The 13,269-nt window shown below is 44.7% G+C and overlaps 1 protein-coding gene across 6 annotated transcripts in view; it reads left to right on the top strand.

The window, feature by feature from the left end:
* The window catches only part of LOC147032991 (liprin-alpha-1-like), a 341,574-nt gene that overhangs the window by 201,932 nt on the left and 126,373 nt on the right, over nucleotides 1–13,269 (top strand). For all 6 annotated transcript variants that reach the window (XM_085871083.1, XM_085871085.1, XM_085871082.1 and 3 more), the window contains exon 5: nucleotides 692–814. In XM_085871083.1, the coding sequence (XP_085727209.1) occupies nucleotides 692–814 (123 nt within the window). The remainder of the gene's footprint in view (nucleotides 1–691; nucleotides 815–13,269) is intronic.

Below are 13,269 nucleotides of genomic sequence, written 5' to 3'. Positions count from 1 at the left end.
CAACAACTTCGCCCGTCGTTTTCAAATCTGTACGCAGCGTAGAGGAGGACATTCGGAGCATGTGATCGACCGAGTGTCAAACTAAAGTCTTGCAAGTTATGAAGCTGGTACATTTGGTACACCTGTGTCACATAAAATGCAGCACATATTCCCAATGCTTCAGGTAATTCAGAATAAGAAATGAATGTATTGTGGATTTTCATATGGGTTTGAATTTTTTTGTATGTATATATATATATATATATATATATATATATATATATATATATATATATATATATATATATATATATATATATATATATATATATATATTCTGTCAGACCCCGCTATTTGTGGATTACTATTTATTAACCCTGCATATTCGCGGTTGATAAAATGTGACCTGCTTCGATATTTGCTGCCCAGTGCTTTGCATATTCACGGGTTTTTTTGCTTCACATTTTTGCTTTGCATATTCAATAACGAAATAACTATCTCGGGAACCGCTATATGTTGCGCGCCATTGCCTTGGGGAGTGACGGTTTTGTAGAACTGTCACATATATATATTTTTTTCCCCCCCCCCCCCCCCATGTGTCTAACTCGGAAGCATGTTGTGTATTATTTTATGATGTGGATGCTATTAACTTTTGCTGGTTTTTTTTTTGTGTGTGTTTGTGTTTGTTTCCACCTCTCTTTCCCGTTTTCAGTTGCTCATGCTGAGACAACAAGCAGCACATGCCCAGCGGAAAGCCGGTGATGGTTCAGAGGATGCATCACAAGGTGAGCAGCCTGCTGCTGCTGATTCAAAACTGTCCATCCTGCTGTCAAAGGTAAGAGACAGAGTACTTTGTTCAGACTTTCTGTAGGCCGGGCTGGAATCAAAACTCTTCTTCTGATTCATATGTTTGCATCAGACTTTTGTATATTTACAAAGAACAAGAATGCCAGGCCAGAAGAATGGGTATAATTGAAACTTGAAACTGGCCTTTTTCGATGAAAATACACTTCGCACGAGTAGGCTGAAGTTTGAATTTTAGAAGAAAATCCCATTTTAATTATTCTTCTGAATTTTCCCCAAGGGATTTCTCAATCGCCATGATCTCCCTCCTGTTCCCTTCCCCCAGTTTATGAAAAGTTCCAAGCATTGCTTTTACTTTCGTGGAATACATATTTTCTCACAAATGTCTTTCAAATGCTGTTGCTTTAAAATTAAATATTTGCCTTGGAGGCCAAGCCACACAATTAGAGTCAAATGTTTGTTTGTTTTCCCCATAACTTGCTTTAAAAATTTCCTTTATTGGCTAATGCACTGTCCAACCAAACCAATTCACTTATTGTGCTTTATGAATGCTTGGCTGTACATATTGTCCAACCTGTCCACAGCTTTACTACTGGTAGGAAGCCATTGGTAAAGCCTTACAAAAAAACCCCTTTCAACCGAGTCACAGGATAGTCCTCAAGGATGTGCATCATTGTCTGCATTGCTCTGCTGCTGCTGCTGCTGCTGCATGATGGGTTGTTTCTGAAACTCAACCTGAATCTTCTGGCAACACACTGATCCTGCCCAGTTCAAAGGCAGTTCAGGATTGACCTTTGTCTTCATGGTAAAATGAGCTCAGGTTGAAGACGACTGGGAACATTGACCATTCCTGATGAGTCTACTCCTGCTGCCAGTTGGATCATACATTGAAGTCACACCCAAAATGTGAAATGTTCCACAACGTTCCTATTGATGAAACCTGAGCTCTGTTCTGTTCTTGCAGATGGCAGCTATCATTTCTTGAAAGCGTGGCTGTGCCACTGATGCTGTGCCCCTCTACCAGTGCATTGGTACTCATTTTGCCGACCTCGGAAGGATGACAGGCTGAGTCAACCCCACCTAGTGTTAATTCAGCAGCTAATGGGGCTCAAACTTAGGACCCTAGTATCCTAAGCCAGCCGCCCTCGCCGCTAAGCCAACACCAGGCTTAACTGAGCTCTAATTGAGTTGAACAAGTCCAAATTCAGTGGCCAGCTGGGGTTTTTGTTCACCTTGCTTCCTTCCCATCATGGCTGCAACAGCCTCACAACAAATGCTTGGAGAAACAATATTGCTGATAACAGGCCATCAGGGTAAGGGTATAGATTGCAGCATCCCTCAGGCCAACCTCGTATTGAGATCAGCTGTGTCTGCACCAGCTTTCTATCAGATGAATGTGAACCCACTAAAGCACAATGCCCATATATTTACTAACAAAGTGCTGGAACCGTTAACTGCAAGATATGTTCAAGCGTTACACCAAGCCAAGACTGATTTGTATCTGGTTTTATGCCGTTCCAGGCTTCAATTGAGCCGTCAACTTAAATTGACATTCAACAGTATTCTGCCACTGTGGCCGTTCACTTTGCATTGAGGATACCTTCATTGTTTGTGAAACCCCTTGAATGCATGCTGCAGCAGATATTGTCGACATAGATGAACAAACACGTCATTGTCAATGGCACGGGACTTGACTACAGGTTTGAGGAGTTTTAGGCAAGAACTGAACCACAGTCTTGTAGCATCAATTTGGTTTGGTCACCCTTTACACACAAGTAAACTATTTTAACAGTAACTCAGTTACCCAGTGAAGTTGTACTCCAGACAGCTTCAATAGCCAATCAATATGGCATAAGCTGCAGTGAGATCAAGAAACGACATCGGTCTTGAACGTTCCTAAAATCTATCTTGAACACAGCATTTTTGGAAACCTTTATTCCCGTCCAATAAATGTCGTCACTTCCTGCACATGTACTTAAACCACAGTGAAGGCTAGCTCAATCGATGCTTTGTATAGCCTGCTCTGTTGGTGCTATGTGTTAACTGGTCCACTTCATTTTGGCCCCAACCTCTTTGGGGCTCTTCCTCTTCCGGATTCAAGGAGCACGGCACAGCGTTGAACTATTCATTTTATTTCAATTATATCCTGTTACTTTCTACTTACAAGTTTGGAACATTTCCACGTTGGAACCAGTTTGAGCTCATAACCAAGATTGGTGTCCTCATAAGCATCTCAGAAGCAACAAACAGTTGTCATTAAAGTAGGCATACATCAGAGCCTTTTATAAGGAGAGTTGGGTTAATAACCCTAACTGGTTCCATCTTTTATGTGATTATTGACAGGGACCTCCCCCTTGAAATGTATCAACCGAGTTGAAACATTTCAAGGGAGTGCACCAAGTATCCTGGAATGACCTACTTGTCCCGATTCTTTGAAAAAAAAAAAAGAATGCTCCAGGCAGCTTACCAACATGTCGAGGTTTAAATCACTTTTACTTATATTTTAAAACACTACAAGTGCAACGGTAAAAACAGTGCTTTCTCCGCATACAACCACCACCGTTCCACCAGACAGAGAAGAGCCGCCCTCGCCCTCTCCAGCAGAGATGACACAACACATGGGCAGAACATAAATATGCATGAGGTATAACATGGGCAGAGCATAAATGCACATTTTACATTCAAACTTGGTCACGCACGCACGCACGCACACACACACACACACACACACACACACACACACACATACACATACACACACACACTTAAAGGCCATTTACCATGCAAAAACAGGGGTTAGCCTTGCGGGCCCCATGACAATCTTCTCCACTTTACCCTGTTTTCTGCATCTCCCCTTCTTAATCCCCTTGCCCACATTTCCTCTTCCACCACCTTTAGCCAAGTTTTTCTCGGTATTCCCCGTCCTCTACTTCCGGCTACACTCATTTCCAACACTCCTCTGACCCAGTCACTTTCATCCTTCCTCAACACATGACCCAACCATCTCAACCTGTTTCTCTTCACAACCTCCATCACAGACTCTATTCCCATCATCTTCCGCAAGTCATCATTTGTCTTCCTCTCTCTCAACGATACTCCACACATCCACCGAACCATTCGCATTTCCACCCCTTCCAGCCTTTGTTGCTGCTCCATGTTCAGTACCCATGTCTCACTCCCATAAATCATCGTACTCCTCACACATGTAGCATACACCTTTCCCTTCAGCTTCAACGACACTCCCCTCTTTGTCAGCACGCCACTCAGTTCCCGAAACTTCTTCCATGCACATCTCACTCTAGCAACCGTCGAAGAGTCTGATCCACCTTCTCCATTCAGCATGTCTCCGAGATAGAAAAATGTTTTCACCCCTTCCAGCTTCACACCATCTTCAAGATCCAACTCAACAATTCCTTCATCTGCTGCTCCCTCGATGCACACCTTACACTTGAATGTAGCTGCCACACTGGGTAATGACCCTCTCACCCCACTACATTTTCGATGAACCCATTCAGCACACATTGTACACTGAATGGAGTTCACTCCGACACCCTTCCTGCACACAGCACATGGCCACTTCCCAGTCCTCTCCACCTCACCACATGCTTTACCACTTGCCATCACCTTCGTCTTTCCGATATTCACCTTCAAACCTTTTGCCTCCATACATTCCTTCCACTTGTTCATCTTCTCCTTCAGTCCATCCATACTCTCTGCAATCAACACCAGATCATCTGCATACAGCAGCTCCCACGGTAAACCCTCCTTTACCTCCGAGCCAGCACCTCCATCACAACTACAAATAGAAGTGGACTTGGTACCGACCCCTGGTGCACTCCTACCCTCACCTCAAACTCATCACTGTTCCCATCCTTCGTCCTTACAGCTGTGTGTGCTCTCTCCTACATGGCCATCACTACTCTGATCAACCATTCCTCCACTCCTAACTTCCTCAATGCCCATGTCATAACTTCACGTGGAACCCTATCAAATGCTTTCTCCAGATCAACAAACCCAAAAAACAACTTCTTCCTCTTCTCCATGTACTTCTTCTGCAACTGCCTTACAAAAAAAAATCACATCTGTCGTTCCTCTTCCTGGCATAAATCCAAACTGCATTTCGTCAATCTTTACCTTCTTCCTTATCCTCTTCTCCAACACCCTTTCCAATACCTTCATTCCATGCTCCAATAACTTTATTGCTCTATAGGAGCCACAGTCCAGAGGGTCACCTTTCCCCTTGTACAGAGGGACGAGGGTACTCAGTTCCCAATCTACTGGAATGCGGCCTTCTTTCACCACCAGATTACAGATCTCTGTCATTCTCTTCACACCCCAACTTCCCGCTGCCTTCAACATATCTCCCACAACTCCCGTCGGCCCTCCTGCTTTTCTACTCTTTATTGCTCTTATAGCTTCCTAAACTTCCTTCTCGGTTATCTTCTCTGCTGGTCCTAAAACCGGGTTACTCTCAATGTTGCTATCCCATTCATTTTCTACATTTAACAGCCTTTCCATATATCTCTTCCATCTTCCTTTAATTCCATCTGAGTCCACAACGATTTGTCCCACTTCATCCTTCAAGCAACTCACCCCCGTCACATCAAATCTCTCTCTCGCTATCTGCTTTGCAATCCTGAATACCGCTCTCTTACCCTCCTCCGAATCCAAGCGTTCTCCGAACATTTTCCTATGGGCCTCCTGCGCCTTTGCAACCTCTTTCTTTGCAGCCTTCTTGGCTTCCTTATAACTTTCATGTGCAGCCTCTTCTTCCACCGTATCCTTTGCCTTTTGCCATTCCTTGAACTTCTTCCTCTTCTCTTCAATCGTCTTTCCAACTTCATCACCCCACCACCATGTTTCCGAGTGCCTCAGTGGTCCTTTTGTCCATCCACATACCTCACCAACGGCTCCCAATAGACTATCTTTCATCGACATCCAACCACTTTCAAGCTCAACCACATCATCTTCAACCATACTCAGCCTCTCTCTTAATGCTTCCTTCACTGTCGCCTCTTTCAACCTCCACACCTTCATCCTCGGTTGGTACTTCACCCGCTGAATTCTCCGCGCACCTTTCACCCTTATATCGCAGACAACCAGGTGGTGCTGCGAAACAGTCTCCTCCCCTGGGATCACCTTTGTGTCCAAGATTATATACCAAGACCGTATAATCTCTGGATTCTCTGGATAATCCTCTTCATCTATTTAATGATGATGCCACTCTCTGCTGTGACGTCCCTCGTCCTTCAGACAGACAAGCAGCAGCCTCTTCGCTCTCTTCAGACCTTGACAAAGTCACAAACTGGTCAAACACTTGGAATCTGTCTTTCAGTCTTGAGGAATCTCACACTCTCACCATCTCTCTCCGAAAGGACTGTTTCGCAAACCAACCCACCCACCCCAAACTATTTTCTTCACAATTGTCTTGAGGAAGTTCAAGTCATTCAAACTCCAGTGACTCGGCATCCTCTGTCATACAAAGCCCTTCTTTGACGTACCTGAACTCTTGTCAACAAACAAGCCACAGCTTGATGCAGCATTGCTTCCCCTCTGGGCTGGCTCCCCTGCCTCACACTTTGCTCCACTTAATGCCGTGGAAACCAAGGTCTTCAAGATCATTGAAATCTCCCACGATGAAACTGAGTCTATGGGTTTTTTCTGGTCAGGCACTCTTTGCTCTTTCTGTGCCTTCCTCCCCCCCCCCCCCTTTCCAGGTTTCTGCAGGGCAAACATGGCTCACTAACAACCCTCTTCAGGTGGACTTCCAAAATCCAGAATCACTGCTCACCTCCACTCATTTGTTTCTCTTTTCTCCTGCCTGTGGAACCAACTTACACATTCTCTTCAATCTCATTCTTACATCCAGGTCTTCAAGACAGCTCTTCACCATAACCTCAGATTGTCTCCAATCCAAAACCATGATCTTTACTACCCTCGTTAACCGCTCCCTCTGAACCCCACCTGAATCCCTCTTCCTTCCAAATTTCCAGTTTTCCCTCCTGGGAGTTTTCTTCTGCATCCATCTTGTCCACCCCATGCATCCTTTCATGTCCCTCATTCCTACCCACACCCATTGTTTGTCTCGGTCTCCCTCTGTATTGGCATTCAACTCTACTGTTGGTGCTTTCCCCTCTCTCTCTCTCTCTACTGTTCCTTTTGTCCTGTTGCGTCCTGGTCCATTCAGTGCACTGGTACTAGCTCTTTCATGAGCCTCAACTATGTGCACAAAATAATTAAAAAGAATGAAGCAAGGTTGCACACTGGAGAGCCTGTGTCGGGTTATGGAAGATGTGAGTGATGGTCCATCAAAAGGGGTGATGGGCCAATCAAAGCTCATTTCCATTTGTTGCACAGAAGCACAGAAGTCCACAGAATCCACAGCATGTGGCACAGCTCTGTCAGTGGTTTTGACTGCCACTGATAAGCAGGAGCTTGTATTGTTTACTGCTGCTCTTCTACTTTATTCGTCCTTTTGTTTCTCGTAGTCAGAGACCTTAATGAAAAAATCGTGACCTTTTTGGATTAAAGCGCCAAATTTAACACAGTCATGCTTTGAGGTATAGGGGAGAGTGGGGGCAAGATGGTCCCTTTTTTGGTTTTGTCCGTTTTGCCTTCAGATTATTTGCCAGCCAAACACCATCCAATTGCCATTCGTTAGTCCATCTATCGCCCCAAGTAACTGCCCAATTTCGAGAATATTAGAGATCATTGAATGTCTATAAAAGGCAATTCAAAATTTGTGGTCGAAATGCACAACTTGCCACACCCCTGGGGCAAGTGGATCATCACTATGGGGAAAGATGATCATGGTCCTAAGGAAACATGAGGATGGTCTAAATAAGCGATGTGTTAGAATTTTAATGAACCGAAAAGAATTCTTCATTTACATACATCCATCTGGGATACCAACATAATATTTCCAAAACATTGTCTCATACACAACCGGATACAAACGTCCGTTTTCATGTCATTTATCTTTGTGTTCCAGTCTTAATGTCTAAATTCGCAACTTCCACTGACTGAGATCAATTTTGAATACCAGTTGCTTTGATTTTCTCTGGCTTCCCTTTAAAAATTCGGGTGGAGGTAGTTTTTTAACCATTGTCCTCCTTGGAAAAAGTCCCACAATCTGTCTCGTCCACGATGAACGTAGGTCGATCGAAGTTCATATGAGAAGGTACTTTGCGGAGAAAGACTCCCTCATATCCATCGTCGTAAATTGCCTCTACACGCGCTATGTACATAATTGATCGTGCTTTTTCCCATCTATTTTTGTAATTACAAAGTCTCCTTCAATAATATCGTTATTGTTATCTGATCACCTGATCAACTTGCTCCACAACCAAGTGTTCATCCTGCCCAACCGCCACCATTTTTACAAAATCGTCTGGCATTCATAAATTACAGCAATGAGCTAGGCAAAACATACATGCAATATGGGCATATAAGCTACGTATCTACCTATATACAGATACCATTCCTACTACACTTATTCATGAGATAATACGTACTCACCGATGATTCGAAAATTTTATTTTTCAGGAGGAAAATGATGTTTTTCTGATAAAACGAACGCAGCGTTTTTTCTCGTCATGCGCCTTCCACAGTGGAATTGTAGTTAATCGATCTATCGTTGAGTGGTGCCGCTGTCCAATGCGAGCTTTATTGGAGTCATGAGAGGGGGGTGATCATCATGCCCCAGGGATCATCTTGCCCCACTCTCCCCTACTGAACAATTTCAGAAGGGGTGCCCAAAATTGGAGCAATAGGGAGCCCCTGTGGCCCAAAAGGGGCACATGAGGTCTAAATCCACTTATAAACCAAGGAAATTGTGGGTAAAAATTCATTCTTTGGTCATTGATATTTCTTTGGTCAATATATAGATTGCACCTTGTAGGTGTAGTATTTATTGGGAACAGTATATCGGTTGTACAATTGGACTATATCATTTCCATTGGACATACTTGGCCAGAGCATAGACAAGCTGATCAAATGCTGTCACAGGTATTTATCCCAGGTTGAGATGATTCCTTATCTGTCTTTGAATATCCATGCCATGCTTTACCATGGATACCGTTGACACTTCCTCATATAAAAGCGGCAACGTTTCCGTTTAGTCCAGCAGGATCTTTAGATGCGGGTTGTTGTGCTTCATGAAAACAGAAAAGCCGCCCATGCGATGTAATCTTCCTTCTCAAGTTTATCTTTTTCAAGGAGGCCAACTGGTTCTTCTGCCCAGCATTCTTCAACAGCAAGGGCTCCTTCAAGATGACACCAAATATCTGCCATATGAGTCTCTGGCACAGATCATTCCTTTACTTTGCATGACACTGGAGGGACAACAGTATAGTTGCCTGGAAAACAAAGCTTCTTGCAACTGGACTCGGGTGGTACGTTAATGGGTTTGTGACAAGTGCCTGCACAAGATGTCATGGGAAACTGGAATAAACTGATGTCAGTGCCAGGAAATGATCCCTGTGACGTTGTAGATGAGGGGTTGTGATCAATATTATCCAATGCACCTACGGTGAAAAGCCCATTCAGCAATTGGACAAGACACACTAATCCATAATTCTGAAAGCGCTCACACAAAGATGCAGTTCGCCAGGTCTCCACCTCAACACCATGTTTGAAGCTGGCACTTATTTTAAGCTTAAAAAGCTGGTTTATGATTAGTTTGCTTCTGATTATTGTGTGATTGTCCAAACCTACATGCAATGGAAGAGGAGGCTCATGATCCTGAGAGTGACACTTCAGGCTGGAAGTTGACCGAAGCTTTGCATGAAAGAGAATCATCTGAGATATGGACAAACAACCTTGAGAGTCTGTTTTGTCTTGTTCCTTCAAATTCGTCCCATTTAGTAACATGGACACCAATGTCTTTCGGGTTGGGGGCACAGGTTGGCCCTGGCAGTCGACCGGGGGTGGGGGGGGGGAACTACCAAAAAAATTGGAAGCATTCAAAGTCAAACATCTCTTTTCTCAGGATGTTCAAACCTCCATATACCTGGCCGGCCGTTTTAAAGGCCCTGTCACACCTTGACGATTTAGCCAGTGTATGCCGACGTATGAAAAATTTGTCTAAAACGCTGGCACACGTCGAATATGTATGGATAAGTTTTGTATACGTTAAGAGCACACTGGCATACGTCGTAGTACGCCGAGCTCGTCGACAAATTTTCCATGCTTGAAATTTTTCGACGTGTGCCGGCGTATGACTCACACGTTCCGCATACGCTGGCCATAAGTTGTAGGCACGTTTAGCGATCGTTGACACGCGTCGACACACGTTACTTGTAAGTTACTCATAAGTCGAAACACGTCGAGGTAATGGTTAGCGTCAGTGTTCCAGACTCCATGGTTTTTTTTTTTCTTTGGTATGACGGTGATGTTGACACTTCGATTTCTAGTGCGGTTATGATTTGAATCGTCGAGCCGCAGCCTATGAATAGCCTACGCCACGTGATCGTCGACGATACGCTGCCGCGCAATGCATAAGTTAGACTATCATTGGGCATAGGTTGTGAACGCCGAAAACACGCTCAGCATTCGTTGGTATAAGTTATCTATATGTGATTGAAACGTTCTGTGTACGTTACTTAGGCCTAAGTCACATTTGCCACTGCGGCCGTGGGGTCTCCAAAATCTACGGCCATGAGCAATTATACGGCGGCCGGAGTATTTCCACGGTTACACAATGTAGCTGTCACTTTTTTTTTTTCGGGGAGCCGCACGGCGTATTTAGAGATTGTGGACCCGAAAAAGTGGGGGTGCTGTACGGTCTTTGATTTGATATCGCACGGTGACCTTAGGGCGTCCCTGCGGCGGCCATAGGGCCAATGCGGCCCCCAGAACCACAATCACTTTCATCAAACGCATCGGGCTGAGGTAATCATGGATATTCCAAATTACAACCGGTTTTTCTGTGAAATTAAATCCTTGCCCGACAGTCCGTCACACCACGTGATCGGATTGCTTTTTTGTTATTAGTTCAAACACAAGATGAGTAAAAAAAACAAAAAAAAACCACCACAAATCAAGGTGAAAACACGAGGTAAAGTAGCGATCGACACACGAGAGATGCTTTCACGAGGACTTCCACTGACGAACTGAATGAACAAAGCGCGAAGATGCGGCTCACACAGGTGAGGGAGACGTGTGAACAAACATGAACACTTCGTTGTGTTCGGTTTTTAAAAATGTGTTTGGTTTTTAGGGCAAAATTCATTTTTCATTGATGAGAGGCTTCGGCAGCCGCACGAAAAACGCAAACCCACCGTACGCCCTACGTACGGTTGACGTGGAACACAACTACATCACAACTACGGCATGTTGAATTGCTACGGCCAACGTAGAAATGAAAAAAGTTATAACTCCGCGTTATAATTCCACGGCGACCCCTACGGCCTTTAAAAGATAGCCAAACGGCGTTGGGCCACCCTGAGGCCACCGCAGAAACTCTGCTGCCGCCGCACGTTTCTGTCAATTCAAAGGCCGTACAGCCACCGTATCGTCGCCGTAGAGGAAATGTGACTAAGGCCTAATACGTTATGCATGCGTCCAACTCGTTATGAATACGTCCAAAACTGGGAAAAAACATCAATAATTCAGCGTACGCCAGCGTTTTGCATACATTTTGATACCTTGCCATACGCTAGCTAAAACGTCAAGGTGTGACAGCCCCTTAACAGCCGCTAATTAAATCACCATACACCCGGACCGGATTACCGGCCGCTATTTAAACTTCCATATACCCGAGCAGCCGGTTTACCGGCCACTATTTAAACCTCCATATACACTAACAGCCAGTTTACCGGCCGCGAATTAAACCTCCATATACCCGAGCAGCCGGTTTACCGGCCACTATTTAAACCTCCATATACCCGAGCAGCCAGTTTACCGGCCACTATTTAAACCCCCATATACCTAAGCAACCGGTTTACCGGCCACTATTTAAACCTCCATATACCCGAGCAGCCAGTTTACCGGCCACTATTTAAACCTCCATATACCCGAGCAGCCAGTTTACCGGCCACTATTCAAACCTCCATATACCCAAGCAACCAGTTTACCGGCCACTATTTAAACCTCCATATACCCGAGCAGCTGCTTTATCGGCCACTATTTAAACCTCCATATAATAGAGAAGCCGGTTTACCTGCTGCTATTCAAACATTCACATAACATACCCGAGCAGCTGGTTTACCAGCTGCTATTGAAACCTCCATACACCCGAGCAGCTGGTTTATCGGCCGCTATTCAAACCTCCATATACCCGAGCATTTGGTTTACCGGCTGCTATTCAAACATTCACGTAACAGACCCGAGCAGCTGGTTTGCTGGCTGCCATTCAAACATTCACATAACATACCCGAGCAGCTGGTTTACCAGCTGCTATTGAAACCTCCATACTCCAGAACTGCTGGTTTATCGGCCACTATTTAAACCTCCATATAATCGCGAAGCCGGTTTACTGGCTGATATTCAAACATTCACATAACATACCCGAGCAGCTGGTTTACCAGCTGCTATTGAAACCTCCATACACCTGAGCAGCTGGTTTACTGGCTGCTATTCAAACATTCACATAACATACCCAAGCAGCCGGTTTATCAGCCACTATTCAAACCTCCATATACGCGAGCAGCTGGTTTATCAGCCACTATTCAAACCTCCAGATACATGTGCAGCTGGTTTACCAGCCACTATTCAAACCTCCATATACCCGAGCAGCTGGTTTATCAGCCACTATTGAAACCTCCACATAAAAGAGCAGCCGGTTTACCAGCCGCTATTTAAACTTCCATATACCCGAGCAACCGGTTTACCGGCCACTATTTAAACCTCCATATACCCGAGCAGCCAGTTTACCGGCCACTATTTAAACCTCCATATACCCGAGCAGCCAGTTTACCGGCCACTATTTAAATCTCCATATACCCGAGCAACCGGTTTACCGGCCACTATTTAAACCTCCATATACCCGAGCAACCGGTTTACCGGCCACTATTTAAACCTCCATATACCCGAGCAACCGGTTAACCGGCCACTATTTAAACTTCCATATACCCGAGCAGCCAGTTTACCGGCCACTATTTAAACCTCCATATACCCGAGCAGCCAGTTTACCGGCCACTATTCAAACTCCATATACGCGAGCAGCTGGTTTATCAGCCACTATTCAAACCTCCAGATACATGTGCAGCTGGTTTACCAGCCACTATTCAAACCTCCATATACCCGAGCAGCTGGTTTATCAGCCACTATTCAAACCTCCAGATACATGTGCAGCTGGTTTACCAGCCACTATTCAAACCTCCATATACGCGAGCAGCTGGTTTATCAGCCACTATTCAAACCTCCAGATACATGTGCAGCTGGTTTACCAGCCACTATTCAAACCTCCATATACCCGAGCAGCTGGTTTATCAGCCACTATTCAAACCTCCAGATACATGTGCAGCTGGTTTACCAGCCACTATT

Source organism: Eptatretus burgeri, chromosome 2 (assembly GCF_056783735.1).
Source record: "Eptatretus burgeri isolate ZD-2024b chromosome 2, Ebu_testis_v1, whole genome shotgun sequence".
NCBI classification, from domain to species: domain Eukaryota; kingdom Metazoa; phylum Chordata; class Myxini; order Myxiniformes; family Myxinidae; genus Eptatretus; species Eptatretus burgeri.
Note: the sequence above shows the minus strand (reverse complement) of the source record. Positions and strands in the feature narration are given on the sequence as shown.